The sequence below is a fragment of the Perca fluviatilis genome, chromosome 8 (assembly GCF_010015445.1).
Source record: "Perca fluviatilis chromosome 8, GENO_Pfluv_1.0, whole genome shotgun sequence".
Lineage (NCBI taxonomy): Eukaryota > Metazoa > Chordata > Actinopteri > Perciformes > Percidae > Perca > Perca fluviatilis.
Genome location: NC_053119.1, coordinates 5,865,550 through 5,887,375, shown reverse-complemented (window position 1 = coordinate 5,887,375; position 21,826 = coordinate 5,865,550). Strand labels below are relative to the sequence as shown.

The following is a 21,826-nucleotide window of genomic DNA, read 5'->3' as shown; positions in this document are numbered from 1 at the left end:
GTGAGATGGTCGGCCAAGACTGTGGTATAAATTGTTTGACTGCACTGCATCAGGAGCCAATTGAGAGTCAGAGTCAAGTATGTTAGCTTGCTCGCTAACTAAGCTAGTGTTGAGTATTCTGAGCAAGCCGCGTGACGTCTTTCTGACCCTCTGCCTTCAGCAAAATGAACCGTTCGGTTGGTGTAGATGTGTGCTGCCTCTTCGCGGCAGGATAAGGTTGCAGTTCTGCACACCGTTAACAAAACACTCCAACAGGCTCTTTCTTGGGTGTTCTTTCACTTATTTAATCCCCTATCTAATAATCCAGCAGAGTTTCATGTCCAGCTAAAAAACAAACATGTCAGTACCCCATGCATCACATTTAGTCTGTTACAAAATCCAGAATATAAAAGCATTAATGTTCTCCAACTACGCAATTAGAATTAAACCATAACATTTGAATGCACTAAAAATGGTAAAATATAAAAATCATCTAAAAGTATAAATAGAAATTTGGTCCATCGAGTTGATTACTATAATATTATATACATTAGATTATTATTTTTTTTAATATTCCAGGCCCTTATTTTATATTTGACTTGAATAGCACACTGCTGCTACCGTTGCGATGGTATTTACAGAAAGGAGTTCAGTGCAGGAGCTCTATAAAAAGACAAGCTAACAAAATATCTCATTTGATGTAAAAAGATGCAGGTTTTTTTCCCTTTTTTTCCCCCATTTGGCTCAGTGCCAATAAATACAAAGGTTTAGGAAAAGTTAGTTGAGTAAAACGTCTCATGGCAGTACAGCGTTAAAACATCGGACAGTTAGTCTACAGCTCGTATCAAAGTTAGAAGTACAGGATGAAAACAAATACAAAAAGGCACACGTTACAAAACCGTAGGGAGTCCAGATCCAGCGGAGAAGAAAAACTCGTCGGGGACGTGCGAGCCTCAAACTATCACACACACACACAGTCCTGAACGATGAGGAGTTTGGATTTATGTAGTTGTAGCGTGAGTGTGTTGCATCAGGAGAAGTTCTGTTGGTGGTTGAAGAGGAAGGACAAAATGCTGTTGCTTGTTTGTAAAAGTAAAAAAAATGTGTTTTTTTTTTATTTTACACCAGGGATTCAAGGCTCTCTGCGGCGCTGGCGGTTCCCACCACGATGGTGCCGTTGTTGTCGGAGGACTGGAGGGTTTGCTCGTCTTCTTGCGTCCTGATGAGACTCAGCATGGCTCTGTACAGGAACTGGTACTGCTCCTGTGAAACCACAGGTAAGTATTTGTTATAGATTTTCAATTTAGTTTATTTAAGAAGGGGAAAGTGCAAAATTAATAAAACTCTCCGCCCCGATCTGCAGGACCATCGACATCTTAATGTTACTGGACCGGCCCAATCATTTATAATGTCACCTTGTTAGCGGATCTTCTCACGTTTCCCTCCTCGTCCCCTGCCTTGCTGCTTACCCCTCCTCGCCCCCCTCTTGCTCATGCTTCCCCCCCTGCCCCCTGCTCTGGCTACCCTCTCCCTGCTCCCCTGCTCTGGCGTTCCTCGTCCCCTGTTCCTGTGCGTTACCCCTGCCCCCTCCTGGTTTACCCCTCCCTCGTTCCCTGCCTGGCGCTCCTCGTCCCCTGCTCCTGCCTCCCTTGCCCCCTCCCCATGCCTCCGCTCCTGCTCTGCGTTCCTCCTTCCCCCCCTTGGCTGCCTGCCTCCTCGCCCCCTTTCTGGCGTTTCATTCCTCGCTTCCCCCTTGCCTGGCGCCACCCCCTCCTTGCCCCCCTGCTCCCATAGCTTCCCCTCCCTGCTCCCCTTGCTCCACAAGCCTCCCCTCGTTCCCTTGCTCTCCTCCGCTCCTGCTCCATGCCTCCTCGTTCCACTTTGCCTTACGCTTCCCCTCGTTCCCCTTGCTCCATGCCTCCCCGTTCCCTGCTCCATGCTTCCCTCTCGCCCCCTGCTCTGCCTCCCTCCCCTCGTTCTCCTTGCTCCATGCTTCCCTCCGTTCCCCCTGCTCTTCCCCCCGTTCCCCCCTGCTCTGGCGTTTCCCCCCTCGTGTCCCCCTTTGCTCCTGCTTCCTCTCGTTCCCCTGCTCCATGCTTCTCTCGTTCCCTGCTCTGGCCTGCCTCTTGCTCCTGCTTGGCGTTTCCCCTCCTGCTCCTGCTCTGGGTTTCCCTCGTCTCTGCCTCCCCTGCACTCCATGCTTTCCCCCTCGCCCCCTGCCTGGTGTTTCCCCCTCGTTCCCCCTGCCCCTGTTTCCCCCTCGTTCCCCCTGCTCGTGTTCCCTCTCTCGTTCCCCTGCTCTGGTGTTTCCCCCTCGTTCCCCCTTTGCTCTGGCGTTTCCCTCTCGTTCCCCCTGCTCGGTGTTTCCCCCTCCTCGTGTCCCCCCTGCTCCCGTGTTCCCTCTCGTTCCCCCTGCTCTGGTGTTTCCCCGTCCTCCCCCCTGCTCTGGCGTTTCCCCCTCGTTCCCCTGCTCCTGCCTCCTCGTTCCCCCTGCTCGGTGTTTCCCCTGCCTCCCCTGCTCGGCGTTTCCCCTCTCGTTCCCCCTGCTCCGGTGTTTCCCTCCTTCCCCCTGCTCCGGCGGTTCCCCCCTCGCTCCCCTGCTCTGCGGTTCCCCCTCGTTCCCCTGCTCCTGCCCCTCGTTCCCCCTGCTCCGCTGCGTTTCCCCTCTCGTTCCCCCTGCTCCGTCGTGTTCCCTCGCTCCCCCTGCTCGCTCTCCCCCTCTCGCGTTTCCCCTCCCGTCCCCTGCTCTGTTGCCTCTTTTTTCCTTGTGGAAAAAAATGCCAGAATTAGCCGAAAGGCTATTTTTCATCTGTAGTCCCCTGGCCTCGATGTTTAAAAAAAAGGCATTTCAAAATACAAATATCAGTATGCCGTTATTACTTACTAGTAACATGTTAATCTACGGGTCCGTAATTGCTGTATAATTTTCCAGTTAATCAACTGGAAAAAAAACTATATATTTGGTACTAATTATGGAGGAATCAGGAAGGTCGTTGAAACAAAGACTCTCATTATAACCCAAGTACATATTTCGTTATGAAGAAATTATGAATTCTATGCTTTGCTTGTAGACAAATGTTTGCATCTCCAGCCTTTCTACCTCTAATTACTTATTTTAAGGAAGGTTATTGTAAAGAATTCATAAATGACAGCCCTGTTAAATAAAGCCTTACTTTTATGCTATACCTTAGTGAAAATAACAAAAATGTGTTCAGTGTTTTTTTGCTATGTTCAAATAGGACAATGACAGGATTGAAGCACACCTCAATTTATGATGTTGTAACTGTATCCGTGATTCACATGATTATTTAAACTTATAACCTAGGTGTTTTTTAATGGTTTTGTCCTTCTCTTTAATCAGTAATAAAAAAAAAAACAGGTAGGTAAGATTGTGAAGATCCAGGACTTAAGTTTGTCATAGTATGGTATGTACAGTACAGGCCAAAAGTTTGGACACACCTCATTCAATGTGTTTCTTTATTTTCATGACTATTTACATTGTAGATTCTCACTGAAGGCATCAAAACTATGAATGAACACATATGGAATTATGTACTTAACAAAAAAGTGTGAAATAACTGAAAACATGTCTTATATTTTACATTCTTCAAAGTAGCCACCCTTTGCTTTTTTTGATAACTCTGCAAACCCTTGGTGTTCTCTCAATGAACTTCATGAGGTAGTCACCTGAAATGGTTTTACCTTCACAGGTGTGCTTTGTCAGGGTTAATTAGTGGAATTATTTCCCTTATAAATAAAAAAGCAACTTTTGGCCTGTACTCTATGTCGAAAAAAGTCAACAAAAAGTCAGCATGTCAAAAAAGACTTTTGTGAACATACTATGACTTTTTCCAACATCTTAGTATAGCATGTCTAAAAAAGTCAAAATGCATAGTATAAGATGTCGAGTTTCTCTTCCAGATATTTTGACTGACCTGGAGGTTTGTTTCCAACCCAATTTACTTTTTTTTTATGATATCAATATGTTCCAGATCTCAGCTGTTACCTTGGCGAAAATAGTTATTAGTGATTAAAGAGATGGACAAAAATATGAAAGTAACACCCAAGTTGTAATAAGCTGGAATTTAACTTTAAAGGGGTGATAGAATGCAAAAAACGATTTTACCTTGTCATAATTGAATAACGACAGTTTTGGTGGGTAAATAGGACATACATAGAACCTCTAAATCCCATTGACACTTCTTTTCTCGGCAAATCGGAACAAAGCTAAAAGTTGACGACAACTTCTCAACTCCTCCTCATTTGGCTCTACCTTCTATCTTTGTAACGCCCCAAAATTTACATAGGCCACTAACGGATCTGAGGTCAGTTAGTCTTCTAAATCTAGGTCGTGCAAATCTCAGAAATTTTATACATTGTTAATCTGCTGTTGCATTACCAAATTCACTTCTGAGACTTTTTGTCTCAGAAGTAAAGCTCAAATGTGTGCGTTTTACAAAAATATGTGCGTGCTAAGCTCAACCAATCAGCGTGCAGCTCATCTAAATATTCATGAGCAGACCATATAAGGCAGAAAAGCTCTCGTTTCAGTCCAGTCCCATTTAACAGGGTAGCATTAGGGCCAAAAAAACAGCAAAAGAGACATTTTCAGCCCAACCAATGTTAAATACCCTATTAGGAGACCTTAAGGAACAGCGTGAAATACCGTATATAACCATTCTATCACCCCTTTAAGCATCAAGTGTACACTACATTATCGAGAGCCTTACGATGTTGCTGAAGACTCCTGGTCTCATCAGGTTTGTCAGCTTGGCCACTTGGAAGACGTCGACCGAACCTTCGGCCTCCAGCTGACGAGTCAGAGATAAGAGAGCGCAGAACGTTCCTGCCGTGACTCCACCCACACTGGAAAAAGAATCAGCACTCAGACCTAGGGTTGGGTATTCTTTGGATTTTTCCGATACCAGTGCCTAAACGGTGCCTGAACCGATACTTAACGACAGTCGGCGACATAAAAGAACGGCTTGTAAATTGCTAAGGCCATATGGTCAAATTTAAATATAATAATAGTAACTTATTTCATCAGTAAATTGCTGGTAAATGACAAAAACAGCCACTAGATGGGAAATGGGTTTTTCCACAATAACTACCAGTGTCAAGTAAACGAACCATTGTCCCATCTGTTTTTTTCCGACAATGGGAGGCAGCGGCCATATAGTGCAGCTAGTTTGTGTCTTTAGCTGCAGACTGTTTTACCTCCCAGTGTTGGAATCCTCTACAGTGAAAGGCAGTCACACTTAGCTGTCAGCATTTTAACCATGTTCCATACAGCTGCTAGCTAACGGTAGGCTAATGTCATTGTTACCTGCTGGCAAGTGTAACGCTAGTGTTAACTAGCATCACGTCACGTGCTGCGATGCTTCTGTTGCCTCTAACGTCCGTTTCGGAGCATCAGAGAGAAGCGCAGGCATTTAAGTGCTAACGAAATCGGGCACCAAAATCTGCGTTCTTATTCGGTCCGGTAGTTAAGGCACTGGTGCCATAGCACCGGGTCTGGGTATCCGACCCCACTCAGAACAAATATCAGAGCAGAAAACCCCCTTTCATGTTGTTATTCTAATGGTTGACAGCTTGGTGAAGGTCTTACTCATCGTGGACCACTGTGGGGCCATCCTTTGCAGCGCTCTCTTCTTTCACCAGGTTAAGGAGCTCGAAGGTGTTGCTGATGGGACTGTCTGGATTCGGCCAGCAGGGGGCGCGGTAGTGTTTCACCTCCAGAACGTAGTCGTCCTGTCGGGATACAGAGGGAAGAGAGCAGACATCTGTCAGTGAGTGTAAAACTTTCTGTCCTTCGACTCCCTAAAACAAGAAGTCCAATATTGGTTTATACTGTGCAATACCTAGTAATAGTATAACAAAATCTGGCATATAAATGAATGGTATAAAAATAAAGTCATAAAAAAGTAGTCATAGTATGTCGAAAAAAAGTCATAGTATAGTATGTCGAAAGAAGTCCTAAAAAAGTCATAGTATAGTACGTTGAAAAAAAGTCATAAGTCACAGTATAGTATGTTCTGAAGAAAAATAAAAGTTTAATGTGAAAGTGAGATGGAAAAGATATTTTGTTTGATATGTGCACTTTTCCTTCCTCTACAGGTGCCCCATTGAGAATATCCTGACGGCCTGCATCACCCTCAACCACAAGGTTCTACAGAGGGTTGGGAAAACCACTCAGCACATCATAAGGATGGAGTTTCCATCAGCGGAGGACCTCTACGCCCAGCGGTGTAGGATGAAGGCCAAAGGATTACCAGAGAGCCCAACCAACCTAGCTACAAACTGTTCTGGCTGCTGACGACCATCAGACGGTACTGCACCACCTGGGTCTGCTTCATCCCGCAGGCCACAAGACTGTTGAACTCTTGAGCTCATCACTTAACCTTTCACTTACTGTTTTTACACCTCTTTATTTTTTTTATATATATATATATATATATATATATATATATATATATATATATATATATATATATATATATATATATATATATATATATATATATATATATATATAATGGGAAAGCGTGTCCAAATTTTTGACTGGTACTGTGTGAATAACTTGGCATTGCACATATACATTCACTACATTCCTGTTTACATTACAGTTCATTCATTTGCAATTACTGTACACCTCTACCACAAATTCAATTTGTATGTTATATTGTCCATATATTTTAACTTGCACTATTTTTACTTGTGTGACATATTTAATTACGTTGCTGGTGAACTAAAACACTTACAACCCCTGTGTGGACTGCAATCTTATGCTGGCTCCTTAAGATGGCACTCAGTGATCATAACTTTGAGAAACCCTGCTAATGTTATAAAAATATTGAATTTCTTTTTTGTGGCATATCTATTGAGCATTGTTGATGATTTAAGATTTTCATTGCAAATGACTGCTTCTCTGTAATTGTTGAGTATATGACAATAAAACACTTGAAACCCCTGTGTGGCCCTAAACCATATGCTGGCTCCCTAAGTTGGCACTAAAACACATAAAAATATTCATAAAAAAGTCAAATGAACTGTATTTATATAGCGCTTTTCTAGTCTTAACGACTACTCAAAACAATTTTACATAGTACAGGAAGCTGCCATACAAGGTGGCACCTGCTCATCAGAAAAACATTCACACAGTAGTACGGGGTTCAGTGTCTTGCCCAAGGACACTTCGACATGGGACTGGGAAAAAGTCACAAAAAGTCAGTATAGTATGTCGAAAAAAGTGAAAAAAAAGTCATAGTATAGTTTGTCGAAAAAATGATAAAAAAAAGTTGTAGTATAGTATGCACAAAAAAAGCCATAAAAAAGTCATAGTATAGCATGTCGAAAAAAAGTCAAAGTATAGTATTTCGAAAAAATGATTAAAAAAGTCATAGTATAGTTTGTCGAAAAAATGATAAAAAAAGTTGTAGTATAGTATGTACAAAAAAAGCGATAAGAAAGTATGTAAAAAAAAAAAAAAAAAGACATACCGGTAGTATTGTATGTCGACAAAAAGTCACAAAAAGTCAGTATAGTATGTGGGAAAAAAGTCATGGTATAGTATGTCGAAAAAAAATCATAGTATAGTATATACAAAAAAAGCCATAAAAAAGTCATAGTATAGCATGTCAAAAAAAAATCATAGTATAGTATGTACAAAAAAAGCCATAAAAAGTCAAAGTATAGCATGTCGAAAAAAAGCCAATGGAAAAGTCATAGTATAGTATGTCGCGAAAAAGTTGTAGTATAGTATGTCGAAAAAAAATCATAGTATAGTATGTCGAAAAAATTATAAAAAAGTCATAGTATAGTATGTCGAGAAAAAGTTGTAGTATAGTATGTCGAAAAAAATTATAAAAAAGTCATAGTATAGTATGTCTAAAAAAGTCATAAATGAACTGTATTTATATAGCGCTTTTCTAGTCTTAACGACTACTCAAAACAATTTTACATAGTACAGGAAGCTGCCATACAAGGTGGCACCTGCTCATCAGAAAAACATTCACACAGTAGTACGGGGTTCAGTGTCTTGCCCAAGGACACTTCGACATGGGACTGGGAAAAAGTCACAAAAAGTCAGTATAGTATGTCGAAAAAAAGCCATAGAAAAGTCACAGTATGTCGAGAAAAAGTCACAAAAAGTCAGTATAGTAAAAAAAGCCATAAGAAAGTCATAGTATAGTATGTAAAAAACAAAAGACATACCAGTAGTATAGGATGTCGAAAAAAATCATAAAAAAGTAAGTATAGGATGTCGAAAAAAAGCCAATGGAAAAGTCATAGTATAGTATGTTGAAAAAAGTGAAAAAAAGTTGTAGTATAGTATATACAAAAAAAGCCATAAGAAAGTCATAGTATAGTATGTAAAAAACAAAAGACATACCAGTAGTATAGTATGTCGACAAAAAGTCAGTATAGTATGTCGAAAAAAAATCATAGTATAGTATGTCGAAAAAAGTTGTAGTATAGCATGTCGAAAAAAAAGTGAAAAAAAGTTGTAGTATAGTATATACAAAAAAAGCCATAAAAAAGTCATAGTATAGTATGTCGAAAAAAATGATAAAAAAGTCATAGTATAGTATGTCGAGAAAAAGTTGTAGTATAGTATGTCGAAAAAAAGTCATAGTATAGTATGTCGAAAAAATTATAAAAAAGTCATAGTATAGTATGTCTAAAAAAGTCATAAATGAACTGTATTTATATAGCGCTTTTCTAGTCTTAACGACTACTTAAAACAATTTTACATAGTACAGGAAGCTGCCATACAAGGTGGCACCTGCTCATCAGAAAAACATTCACACAGTAGTACGGGGTTCAGTGTCTTGCCCAAGGACACTTCGACATGGGACTGGGAAAAAGTCACAAAAAGTCAGTATAGTATGTCGAAAAAATGATAAAAAAAGTTGTAGTATAGTATGTACAAAAAAAGCCATAAAAAAGTCATAGTATAGTATATACAAAAAATGATAAGAAAGTCATAGTATAGTATGTAAAAAAAAAAAAAAGACATACCAGTATAGTATGTCGAAAAAAGTTATAGTATTGTATGTCGACAAAAAGTCCCAAAAAGTCAGTATAGTATGTCGAAAAAAATCATAAAAAAGTCAGTATAGGATGTCGAAAAAAAGCCAATGGAAAAGTCATAGTATTGTATGTCGAGAAAAAGTCACAAAAGGTCAGTATAGCTGTGGGAAAAAAGTCAAAGTATAGTATGTCGAAAAACATGATAAAAAAGTTGTAGTATAGTATGTACAAAAAAAGCCATAAAAAAGTCATAGTATAGTATGTAAAAAACAAAAGACATACCAGTAGTATAGTATGTCGACAAAAAGTCACAAAAAGTCAGTATAGTATGTGGAAAAAAAATCATAGTATAGTATGTGGAAAAAAGTGAAAAAAAGTTGTAGTATAGTATATACAAAAAAAGCCATAAAAAAGTCATAGTATAGTATGTCGAAAAAATGATAAAAAAGTCATAGTATAGTATGTACAAAAAAAGTGAAAAAAAAGTTATAGTATGTACAAAAAAGCCATAGAAAGTTATAGTATAGAATGTCGAAAAAAAATCATAAAAAAGTCATAGTATAGTATGTCGAAAAAGAGTCACAGTATGTCAAAAAAGTCATAATTTAGTATATACAAAACTTCATAAAAAACTATTTAAAACATCATAGTATAGTGTGTCGAAGAGAAGTCATAAACAAATCATAGTACAAAAAAGTCAGTGTAGAATGTCGAAAAAAATCTGTATAGTTTGTCAAATAAAAGTCGTAAAAAAAAAGTCAACTGAATGATTTTGGGGTCTAAGTGATGTCATGTTCCAGGTTGCACTAACCTGCGTGGCTTCCAGTACGTAGTCCTGGACCACCAGCATGTCCTCGTTGGTCAGACAGATGTGATTCTCACTCCTGTGAGTGACGGTGAACATCTCATAGCTGATTGGCTGCCCTTTGCGGGGCCAGACGACACACAGCTCCGCCCCCTCCTCCTCTTCCTCCGTCTAACAACACAGGAAGTCAGCAGACGGATACATCACACTCTGATCCAACAACATAGAAATCATAGAATTGTGACCGCACAGGGAATCGATTAACATTTTAGGAAATATTCTCTAATAATAATGGACTATTTCTGAGAGGGAGATGACAAGATAGAAGATCCTCATGTCTGTTTGTTAATGCTGAAAACATATCGGCAGAATTAGAAAAATGGGGGGAAAATTACGTTATTCCGACTTGGGAGTGTTTTTTTTTAAGTTTTTTTTTTTGTTGTTGATTTCTTTATTTAAAAAGGGACACAGCACATTAATCAACCTGAGTACAGAGTCCAACGTGTAAATGTGCCACATTTAGCCATACAGGCTAAAATTCATCTGCAATCCCTATAGCAGGTTGAAGGCTTAAAACGATAGATAGGCTACAACAATACAACACATACACATAAACAAGAAGGACATAAAGGCATAGACATGTAAAATGACACAACTACAATTCCAGATCATGACAACTGGCAGGTTGATGGCATGAGAAAAACATAACACAAGTATCATGCACACTAGACACAGGTAAAAGTGCACAGACACACATTAAAAACGCATCAACAACATATGAGCACACACAGAGACACTACTGTGTCAAAGACATTATTCTGGATTATGGCAGCATATTTGATGAGTCAATAACCAATGCTTTATGGATTTGATAGATGTGGTTTTCATTAGTTCTGTGGGTATGGTATTCCATGTATGGGCTGCTCTTAAGGAAAAAGCTGAGTGCCCAAAACTACTTTTTCTACATGGTATTTTACAATGCCCTCTTGTAGATGCTCTGGTGGATGAATTTAGATTTTGTTGAATGAATTTGTTGAGCGGAGGGGGAGCCATACCATGAAAAATGTCATATACAAGTAAAATCGTAACAACACACAAGTCTAGTGCATTGAAGTACGGCCGCATTGAAGCACGGCCGCACTGAATTGGCGAAAAGAGCCATAATGTAGATGGCGATCAATGTGGTAATCTTCACGTGAAGTAAGTTGTCTTTGGATACAACACCACTTTTACAGCATCGCTGTTTCAGAGATGGATTTTGAGAGATTTTAAAGCTGGATGGCAGCGAGGCAGAGCCTGCTAGACTGAATGCCTCCATAACATGCATTATTTCCAAATGGGTAGCCCAATGGTAGCCTTGTGGTCACTCCATGTAACTATCCTAAATTAGCTGCTTTTGCTATTTTCACTCCTGAGCAGTTCGTTAACAAGTGAAACCAGATAGAAACTCAGAACAGACTCTTTTAAATTAGCTGAATCGATTGTTAAAAAATTGATTTTATTTTGATTTAACTGCCAGCAACGGTGTTTTTTTTGTTGTTGTTGCTATTTTACCACCAGTTGACTATTCCTGTAGTTCTTTTCACGTCACAATTTACGAATTTGGAATAAAAACTGAGAGGCTGACATGGACGTGGTTAGCCTAGCTTAGCATAAAGACTGAAAGCAGGGTGGAAACCGCTAGCCTGGCTTGGCCCTCAGTTAAAAAAATATGGATCCACGAGAGAAGATATAGTTCCAACATGCAACTCCCCCTAAAACCACAAAGTCAGATTTTTACATTTCTGTGTGTACAAAGTTTATGAAAAAAAAGTCATAAAAAGTCATAATATAGCATGTCGAAAAAAGTCATTAAAAAGTCAGTTTGTCAAAAAAGGTCATCATATAGTATGAAAAAAAATCATAAAAAAGTTATAGTATAGTTTGTTGAAAAAAGTCATAGTATAGTAGTAGTTGTAGTAGTAGTTGTAGTATAGTATGTCGGGAAAAAGTCACAAAACGTCAGTATAGCATGTCGAAAGAAATCATAAAAAAGTCATAGTATACTATGTCGAAAAAAATCATAGTACAGTATGTCGAAAAGAAGTGAAAAAAAGTCATAGTATAGTATGTCGAAAAAAGTGAAAAAAAATTGTAGTATAGCATGTCGAAAAAAATCATAAAAAAAGTCATAGTATAGTATGTCGAAAAAAGTAAAAAAAAAAAGATTAATCAGATGAGGAACTACAGAGTAGGTGTCACGCTCTGACCAGCAGCCAATCAGAAGCATTTACCTTGGTATAAAACATGTTAATTAGTAAGCTTTAAAGATGTATTTAAAAAAACTTTGGACCGATTTAAGCTATCCGTTTCCCACTACTTAAAGTCTTTATGCTAAGCTAGGCTAATCACTCCCTGACTCCAGCTCTGTATTCAACACACCCACTATGAGCTGATATCCATCTTAACACCTTCCCTCCCTGAAACCACAATACGTGCATTTCCCAAAATGTTTTTATAGACTTTGCACAAACACAACCACAAATTCCTCACCTCGCCTGACCCCGGCAGCGACACGATGACCTGGGTGTTGTGGTCCCATATCATCTTCCAGAAGTCCTTCATGGTGCCAGGCAAAGGATTCTGGGTAATGATGAACTCGCTGCTCTGCCTGTAACCCTGCAGGAGAAGAGAACCAGGGCTTAATATCAAGGATGTCCCTGCTTCTGTTTTTACCTCCACATGGTGACTGGGCCGATTTACCAAACTCAGATCAAGAGGAGGAAGATACATTTCACTTCTGTCTACTGATCACTAGCAGTATTTTCCCACTGACTGTAAATATTAATGGACAGAGCATGTGTGACGTCACCCATTGGTTGGAGATCTGCTATGAGTGGTCAAGTTTAGTTGCGGATGTGAGGATTTTAGACGAGAGTGAGGAGCGAGGGAGGAGCCATAGACTGTTGGGCGCTATCGGACTGTGACTGAGCGTTGGCAACGCTGCTTACTCTCTATGTCAGGGCTGGGGCGATATTAAGAAAATCAGATATCACGATATTCTTGACCAAATACCTCGATATCGATATTGCGGCGATATTCTAGGGTTGACAATTGGTGCTTTAACAAAATATCTTCACACTTAGATTTTAGATAAATAATCATCAGTAATGTGGACATCATGTCTAAGTGGGGTAAAGGAAAATAATAGAAGAGCTAGAACAGTCTGGTAAGTTCAGAAAAGTACATCACTTTACTGTAATGCAGCCTTTAAATCCAGGAAAAGACACTTATGTCATATCACGATATTACGATATCCAAAATCTAAGACGATATCTAGTCTCATATCACGATATCGATACAATATTGATATATTTCCCAGCCCTACTCTACGTTACACACTTTCACTGGCAATCTGGATGCAACTGCTAGTCTATATATTTCGAGGTAAGATTTAGCTTCGCTAGGTTTTAAATATATCTTTGTCCCATAGTTATATTACATATTAGACGGGCCGCAAACTTTAAATCACATCATAGCCACGACCTAAAACACCCCCCGCTTTATCGTCGATTTTAAAATCAACGAGACCATAATTCAAAAAATGAACATCATTCTGTGTTGCAGAAGACTTAAAACTAGCGATTGAGACCATAAAGTCATTATGAAAATGTTTACTGAGGTAATAAATCAAGTGAGAAGGGTCACTTTCTCATAGACTTCTACAGAAACCGACCTCCTTTTGCAACCGCATGTGTCGCCCCCTGCTGGAATTCAGATAGAATGCAGCTTTAAGGTACTTCCACATTTGCAGCACTTCGCCGAACTGGATTCTTTGTCCATTAATATTATACAGTCCATGGTTTTTCCCCATCCAGTTGTTCCATTGACGTTTTAAAAATTGCTTATTTAAAGAGTTTTAAGTCTGGAACAAAGTCAACCAGCTACGAGAGAATTTGGGAAAAAAACATTTTGAAAACGGCAAAAAAGGAAAAGGTACACCACATTTATAACCTCTTGGGTTTTCTGGTTCTGCTTTAATGTTAATGTTTAACACACTGCCTGAGTGGCGTTGGCGTTTCTGTTGTGTGTCCGTTGCGTGGCGGCTGCGTGGCTTTTTCTATGTCTTTGCACACCAGAAACGTGCCCATTGATTTACTGCACTCAAGCAGTAGTATACTTCATGTTAAACATAATTATATACTGATTTGATTACAGCAAAGACAACGTAGGCAGTGTTGACGGCAAAATAGGCTACAGAGTATTTCATTCTGTATTGACAGGTGCAACGTTAGAAAATCGATAATTATTTATTAATATTTTTTAAAATGACATTTATATATCTGCATTTATGTCAAAACCTAGAGACTTTCAAACATCAAAATGTCATTTATTAAATGCATTCGTGTCAAAATGACATATAAACATCTTTTCCTATTCTATTTTGCCTGGAAACCCTTCCAACACGCTTGCGTGTCGTGTGAAAAATAGGTGTTTGTCCTATTTCTAGCATGCACACGTTTTCGGCGAGCCACGCAGCCAGTGTGAAGCCGGCCTTAGGATTGTGGGTAGTGTAGTATTTCTCTAGCCTGGGAAAACCCTGACGAACTTCCGGCAAAATTTAAGATTTGCTCTGCAAGTCAGTCTGGCCAAGAGCCCATTCGAGCCCATTTCCAATTTTTCCAAATCGAGGCACCGATCACAACCGTTGAGGCGGGCTTTACACGATGACGATAGCTCAGCGACGGCGAGCAGCTTCTTGTTTACATTCAACATGACGGTACCGAAGCGCAGCGACCCGTTGATGCCGCTGTCGCTGCTGCGTCACCCGGATCGTTGGTCTGATTGGCTGAAGGACTATCCAACAGCGCCCAGAGGCATTTGAGCGGCGTCCGTTTTTTCTTTGGAAATGAGCTGCGACTGAACCTTGCCCAGACCCACTCTCATTTACAACTGAGAAGGGTCTGGTGTCAACCAGGCTAGTATTTCTCCATAAGCTTGCAAATTAAACTTGATTTTCTTGATTTCATACAGACTTGTGGCTTCTCCAGGCGCATGAACCTGCGTTTTACAACCTTGGAGCTCATGGTCATTCTATCCTCGATTGGTTCAGACATTATGGCTGATAATCAAAATCCTTATGAAGGGAAATAAATGGGATTTGCTAAAGGGAACAGTATGACTCTTTAGATAACTCTTTTGTTGGCGGTCCTACTCGAGTCAGACCAGAATGCCAAACACATCCTGGACTCTGGAGAAGATGTATAGTTTGTTCTTACTGTGATGTATGATGCGTTAATGTAGTCTGACGTTTCCCCCGCCGTCGCAGACAGGCGCACTCGCGACCTCTCAACTGCAAAGACACATCGAAGATAGAGTTAAAGTTTCAGAGTCATGCGACTCCATTTTTCCAACATCTAACTTCAGCGAAACTGTTGCAGAAATGAAACATTCCAATATTAACATCAGGCAACGGACGTTATTTTTCCTACAGGCGCTGCAGCTCCCGAGCCGATAATCATGTCAGACTCACCGGGTACCACAGAGCAGTTCCTGTTCTTGCTGCGGTTGCAGTCCTGCAGTGCTGTAGAATAGTCGCACTGCTTCACCCCGGAGTGACAAACCAGCTGTGGGAATCACCGAACATCTGTTAGTGACTGAAGAATCAACGCTTAAACAATGTGTCGCATGTTCATTCTTTACTTGGGTGTTTTTGATAACAGCTACATACAGTGCTCAGCATAAGTGAATACACCCATGCTAAAGTTGACTAAAAAGAGGAATAAAAAAATCATCTTTTGGAAATTGATCTTAATGCCTTCATTTATTTATTCATGCCTTTTTGGGGTGTGGGCTATTTCAGCAGTTAGCTGGTTGTGGCTTTAAAGAAGTTCCAACAACAAAAATAATGGCGGAAAGAACCATTGACATATATAAAATGGACCAACAGATCCCGTTGCTCTGGACAGAGACCAGTGAAGTCTATTAGAAGCACTTTTCCGGTGCTGGCTGAGCGTTACTGCGCAGCCTCCAACTGAGCTTGAAGACTTCTGGTAGCTGTGCCAAGAGAAATCTCAATCATTCCCAATCTTACAGAGACGGAGAGCGTAGGTATATGTAAGGAGATAACATAGACACAGGCTAATTACTGATCACTAAAATGCTAGTTAACATTAGTAACTAAACTTAAACAGCTAACGTAAGTCGAAACTGCCTGCGAGCTTCTCCTGTACTATACGGTAATTCCTCTACTGTGTGACAGTAAGTCTCGTGGTTATGACACAATCGTTAGCCTATTGTTATAAAAGCGTCTGCTACGGAGCCATAACATGAGGTACAAGGTAATGGAGCCTTTTATACATTGTTGTGTTTCTTTAGAAATAAACAACGGACAAATAGAGTCTTTAAACGCTTCAGATGTAAAGTTATTCGCTGTCAAAGTGACGTCAAAATGAATGGGAGTCAATGGGATGCTAACGGGGGGTGATGGCTTGTTAGCATCAAAATGGCGCCATAGGAGCTACGCGTTCCGAGGAGAAGCTTACTCCCCTTGGAAAGAACCCCAAAAAAATCCATTGTTAACGTGGTAATCAAGCAACTTGTCAAAACCAATTGACCAAACACTGAGATTTCATCTAAAGGAGTCTTTAAACTTTAGCAAAAGTTCAGAGAACGCAGAGTGCAACCGTTTGATGAGCTGCTCACCTTAAACTGTTTGTCCAGGCGCGTCTTCCCAGCATGCCCCGGGATCAGCAGCTCGTCCACGTACCTGTGCAGGTGAGCCGCCAGCACCTCCGTGTCTCCGGACAAGATGGCTTCCACCAAGGCATCGTGGATAAAAACGTACTGTTCCTGCAGAGACGAGGAGACAGAGAGTGCTGAGGTCGGCCTCCGTTTGTGCGACAAAGGAACTGGAAGGATGTAAGATTCTTTTATTTTTTATTTACTAGGACAAGGCACATGAATCAACATTCCTTTTTCTTTTCTTTCCTTGATTGATAGGACAGCTTAAACATGTCCTACGTCCTAACTTTATTTAGACAGCACTTTTTAAAACAAGGTTACAAAGTGCTTAACAAGACAATAATAACATGGCCGACAATGATAAAAATTTAAAAAAGGAGCAACACAAGAGAATAAGTATAATAGACCAATATTAACTATTTAAAATACAGCTTTAGATAATGATATTACGTATAATATAGATTTAAACAGATACATTTATCATTCATGCCACATACCCTGTAAAAACGCACTTGTAAAGATGCATTTTTAAAAGGGATTTAAAAGAGGCTAAGGAGCTGATCTCCTCAGGGAGAGAGTTCCAGAGGGTGGGGGCCTTAACTGAGAAAGCCCGTGCAATGACATGCAGCAAAGGGCTGTAGGTTGGAGTTGAACCTGCGGCCGCCGCGGCAAGGACTGAACCTCTGTACTGCTACCCATTAATCAACATTTCTGTAAATGCGCCAGTGTTAGCCGGACGGCTGCCTCTCCACCGTAGTCCCAGGTTACCTAGCGTGCGTGGACAGACAGACAGACAGTTGACCTCTGACCTGTGTCTGAACCAGGAAGTTCCTCTGTGTGCGGATGTGTTTGAGGAAGCCCGTGATGTTGACGGTGCTTTCGTCCCGCATCTGCTTCAGCATGCTGTCCAGGACCACGTACGTGCCCGTCCGGCCCACGCCGGCGCTGCACAGCAACGAGAAAAGAAGAACCAGGTGAATCTGACGCGAGGATGGAAACGAGAACAAAGCTTCGGTTTATGTCATCTGTTTGCTTGCTTGTTTTTTTTTTTAAAGATATTTGTTTTTTATACAGGATAGTTGAAGATGTGAAAGTGGAAATAGGGGGGATGACATGCAGCAAAAGGCCGCAGGTCGGAAATGAACCTACGGCCGCTGTGTTAAGGACTGAGCCTTAGTACACGGGGCGCAAACTCAACCAGCTGAGATATCCAAGGATGTAAGATTTTAAAAAAAAAAATATTTATTAGTTCAATGCACATTAATCCTGTTTCTTTTTTAGATTATTATTTTTTTTTGTATATAGCTTGTTCTGTATGTGTTTCTGTTGTCAATATTTTATGGTTTGTCATGGTCCTTGATATGATGTGAGGGGTGCTGCAGGTCACATTGCCTTTGAGATAATAAAGTCGAAAGTTGAAGTTAAATCCGATCTCACCTGCAGTGCACCACCACCGGCCCCATGTCGTCCGTCATGGCTTTGGACGACTTGCGGACGAAGCTGAGCAGCGGTAGAGCGAACTCTGGGACGCCCATGTCGGGCCACTGGGTGTAATGGTACTGAGTCACAGTCCGCTCGTTGATCCGCCCCTTCTGGGAGCCCTACAAGCGGAACCATCATTACAAAGCAATTATTTAAGAAATATTTATTTGATAAAATTCAAGACTTTCCAGGCTATGGGGAACCCTGTTAACACAACCAAACAAGGATTGGACTGGATGCAGGGTGGTATATTTTTCCAGGTTAGGATTTTATCTCAATGATCCCTTGTGCATAATGGCCATTTAACAAAATAAGAAAAAAATAAAAAATAAAAAAGGGGGTGGGTTGGTTGAAAACTGATTGTTCACTAAACTGATTGGTAATAAAACATTGCAATATTCCAGTGGCACACTCCAGCCTCCGTACGTTTTCATGTATGCAAGGTGCTATATAAATAAGGTTTCTTATTACTGTAGATATGGTAATTTTGTACCAAGAAAAGGAGTTTTCAGGTTTATACAAGATTAGAAAAGTAAAAGAATTTAAAATACCTGGATGACAGAGAGGCTGAGAGCTTCCTGAAGCAAATCATGTTCCTTTTGAACTAATCTGTGTTAGTGATTTCATATTGTTTGGAAAATCAATGAGAAAATGTAAGGGGCGTGTAAATGATGTTTGAATGTTACAACAATATCTTTGACCTACGATCATTTTGATGGTAACGTTGCCCAGAAAAATAAAATAATAAACACTTTTTTGGGGCATTTTAGGCCTTTATTTAGATAGGACAGCTGAAGACATGAAAGGGGGGAATGACATGCAGCAAAGGGCCGCAGGGCGGAGTTGAACCTGCGGCCGCTGCGTCGGGGAGTAAACCTATCTCTATATATGGGCGCCTGCTCTACCAACTGAGCTACCCAGGCGTCCAAAAGAAACACTTTTTGAGCTTTTTTTTTTCAACGTTTTAGTCACTTTTTTTCGACGTTTTTGGAGCTTTTTCTGTTTACTACCACTATTTTATACACCAATGATACCAACTTATTGCGTCTCATTTTACACGTATTTTTTTGAATTCATGGTCAATAAACCTAATTTAGGCTGTATGAAAAAATAAAAAATTTAAATTAGGAATTATTTTAACTAGTTAAGATCAGAGGAACATGTTGATGGATAATCACAGAGCAATCAAAGTTTAGTCACTGTTTTGAATCTTTTGAAATGTATTTTGAAATGTAATAAAATGGAACTGATCATTACTTTTACTTGCGAAGAACGTTGTATTGAACCATCCATGTTATTTTTGGGCAATTTGGTTGAAAGAAACCCATATTTCTGATATTAAAAAAAACTTTGAAAACGGGTCTAATTTGACCCAAGGACAACAGGAGGGTTAATGTGCACTCGGCTCATAAATAATCAGATTTCTACACGCAGCTACTTCAGTCACTCTGTGATCTGATTGGCTGTTTGTCTGACCTTTTTGGCGTGGGTGTTCCTGACAGTGAACGACCTCTGGGTGTAGTAGGCGAGCACTCGGCTGCTCTTCACCGTCACCAGGAAGCTGCCGTACTCCTCCTGCACGTCCGCCGGCCAGTACTGATCACACTTCCTCTGAGGATCAAATGTTAGGAATTATGTTGAAAAATGAAAATGAAATTTGTTCATACCATGTGAATAAAACTTAGTTCCCTTGGCCTTTGGAATTAAAATAGCCCCACATCATCAAATATCCTTCACCATACCCCCACATCATCACATACCCTTCACCATACCCCCACATCATCACATACCCTTCACCATACCCCCACATCATCAAATATCCTTCACCATACCCCCCACATCATCACATACCCTTCACCATACCCCCACATCAATCACATATTCAACCCTTCACCATACCCCCACATCATCACATACCCTCCTTCACCATACCCCCACATCACATTACATACCCTTCACCATACCCCCACATCATCACATACCCTTCACCATACCCCCACATCATCACATACCCTTCACCATACCCCCACATCATCACATACCCTTCACCATACCCCCACATCATCACACATACCCTTCACCATACCCCCCATCATCACATACCCTTCACCATACCCCCACATCATCACATACCCTTCACCATACCCCCCACATCATCACATACCCTTCACCATACCCCCCACATCATCACATACCCTTCACCATACCCCCCACATCATCACATACCCTTCACATTTTAATTCCAAAGGCCAAGGGAACTTTATCAGGATGCATAGTATCCTGGATCCATGAAATAACTGGCCTTTAAAAATAAACATCTGCCTGTCTCTATGGGAATCTAACATAGGGGTGTACTGACTTATGCCCCCTGTATTTTAAGGAAGGACATTTATTTATTTATTTACGATACATTATTCATTCAAAAATGGTATTGTTGTGGTTTGTGTGTTGCTGTTTTTTTTTTTTATTATGATGATTATCATATTATCATCAGATGATTTTTTTTATTCCTCTTTTTTGGCAACTTTAGCATGGGTGTATTCACTTATGCTTAGCACTGTATATAGCCTAGATTTTATGATATTTTATGCCTGCTCTGTCCAAACGGTACCGGTTGATTAACTGCTCGTCGTCAAACATTTCAAAAACATACTTCCTCTCCTGACAGATTGGCGTACGTCTCTGTCTCCTCGGTGCTATCACAAGCCCCAACTGGCAACTCCTAACCACTTAAATAACTGGGAGAGTAAGAGTGATTCTTAGCTTTAAGAAATTTGATAACTTGCTTTTATACTTAAGTTTGAAAGTAGGAGTACATTTCATGAATTCTCAGCACTTAAGTCTAAAATGGCACCTTGAGAAGCTTGATAGGCTAAATATGGGCCCTGGTCACTCACTCTTCCTTTCTCCATCAGGTTGGTGATCATTACGATGACGCAGACCTTTTGCTCCCAAATCATCCTCCAGAAGTCCTCGGTGCTCGACCTCAGAGGACCCTGAGTCGCGATGTACGACCGCGGCTTCTTAAAACCCTGAAAAAACCCCCAAAAAAACACAGCGGCTTTTTTGTAAACCAAAGTATTGGACAAATTGACATTTTGACGTTCCTTTGATGCAGGTTACTTGTTCCTTAGTCTTGCATTGCCAGACTCCACAGCACTGGTTTATTGGCATTTCTTTAAACCAATCACAATCGTCTTGGGTGGTGCTAAGTGCCGGACGGAGCCACGGTGCCTCTGCTAAATAGCCTCGGGAAGGAACTTGTTTTGGTGGAACATGTGTACATTCAAGAGTTGTTTTAGTCGTGCAACAGAAAACTCAGATTGGACAGATAGTCTATCTAGCTGTCTGGATTTACCCTGCAGAGATCTGAGGAGCAGTTAACCATAGCCCTCACAAATCCACCGGAGGTCAGAACGCCAACACAAAGAAAGAGGAAGGTGACGGACATCTGGCGGATTTAATTCTGCCTGCAGAGCCTGGTAAAAAAAGTATAAAGGTTTGGAAGTTTGTGTTACTTGTGCTTATTTATTTTTATGTATTATTATTTTATAGATTTTATTTTTTAAGTACTTGAATTTACCTGGATTATTTTAATTTAAGCTATTTTGTAATTAACTAATTAATTTTAATTTATTGGATGAACTATAATTTGCCTAAAGATGATTATTTAGTATTTTTGTCCGTCTAATTGAATGCTTATGTTAAAAAATAAATCAGACGTTACTCAACAGTTACTCAGTACTTGAGTAGCTTTTTCACCGAGTACTTTTTTACTCTTACTCAAGTAATTATTTGGATGAC

At 40.3% G+C, this 21,826-nt stretch overlaps 1 protein-coding gene across 1 annotated transcript in view; it reads right to left on the bottom strand.

The window, feature by feature from the left end:
• Window positions 1-259: 259 nt before the first annotated feature.
• The window catches only part of ptprz1a (protein tyrosine phosphatase receptor type Z1a), a 136,336-nt gene continuing 114,769 nt past the window's right edge, over window positions 260-21,826 (bottom strand). Inside the window, exons 21-32 of the mRNA XM_039808142.1 lie at window positions 20,920-21,054; window positions 19,499-19,633; window positions 17,978-18,141; window positions 17,350-17,485; window positions 16,502-16,648; window positions 15,330-15,423; window positions 15,076-15,149; window positions 12,350-12,475; window positions 9,824-9,988; window positions 5,588-5,730; window positions 4,710-4,845; window positions 260-1,242 (exon numbers count right to left, since the gene is read on the bottom strand). Of these exons, the coding sequence (XP_039664076.1) occupies window positions 1,099-1,242; window positions 4,710-4,845; window positions 5,588-5,730; window positions 9,824-9,988; window positions 12,350-12,475; window positions 15,076-15,149; window positions 15,330-15,423; window positions 16,502-16,648; window positions 17,350-17,485; window positions 17,978-18,141; window positions 19,499-19,633; window positions 20,920-21,054 (1,599 nt within the window). The 3' untranslated portion in view covers window positions 260-1,098. The remainder of the gene's footprint in view (window positions 1,243-4,709; window positions 4,846-5,587; window positions 5,731-9,823; window positions 9,989-12,349; window positions 12,476-15,075; window positions 15,150-15,329; window positions 15,424-16,501; window positions 16,649-17,349; window positions 17,486-17,977; window positions 18,142-19,498; window positions 19,634-20,919; window positions 21,055-21,826) is intronic.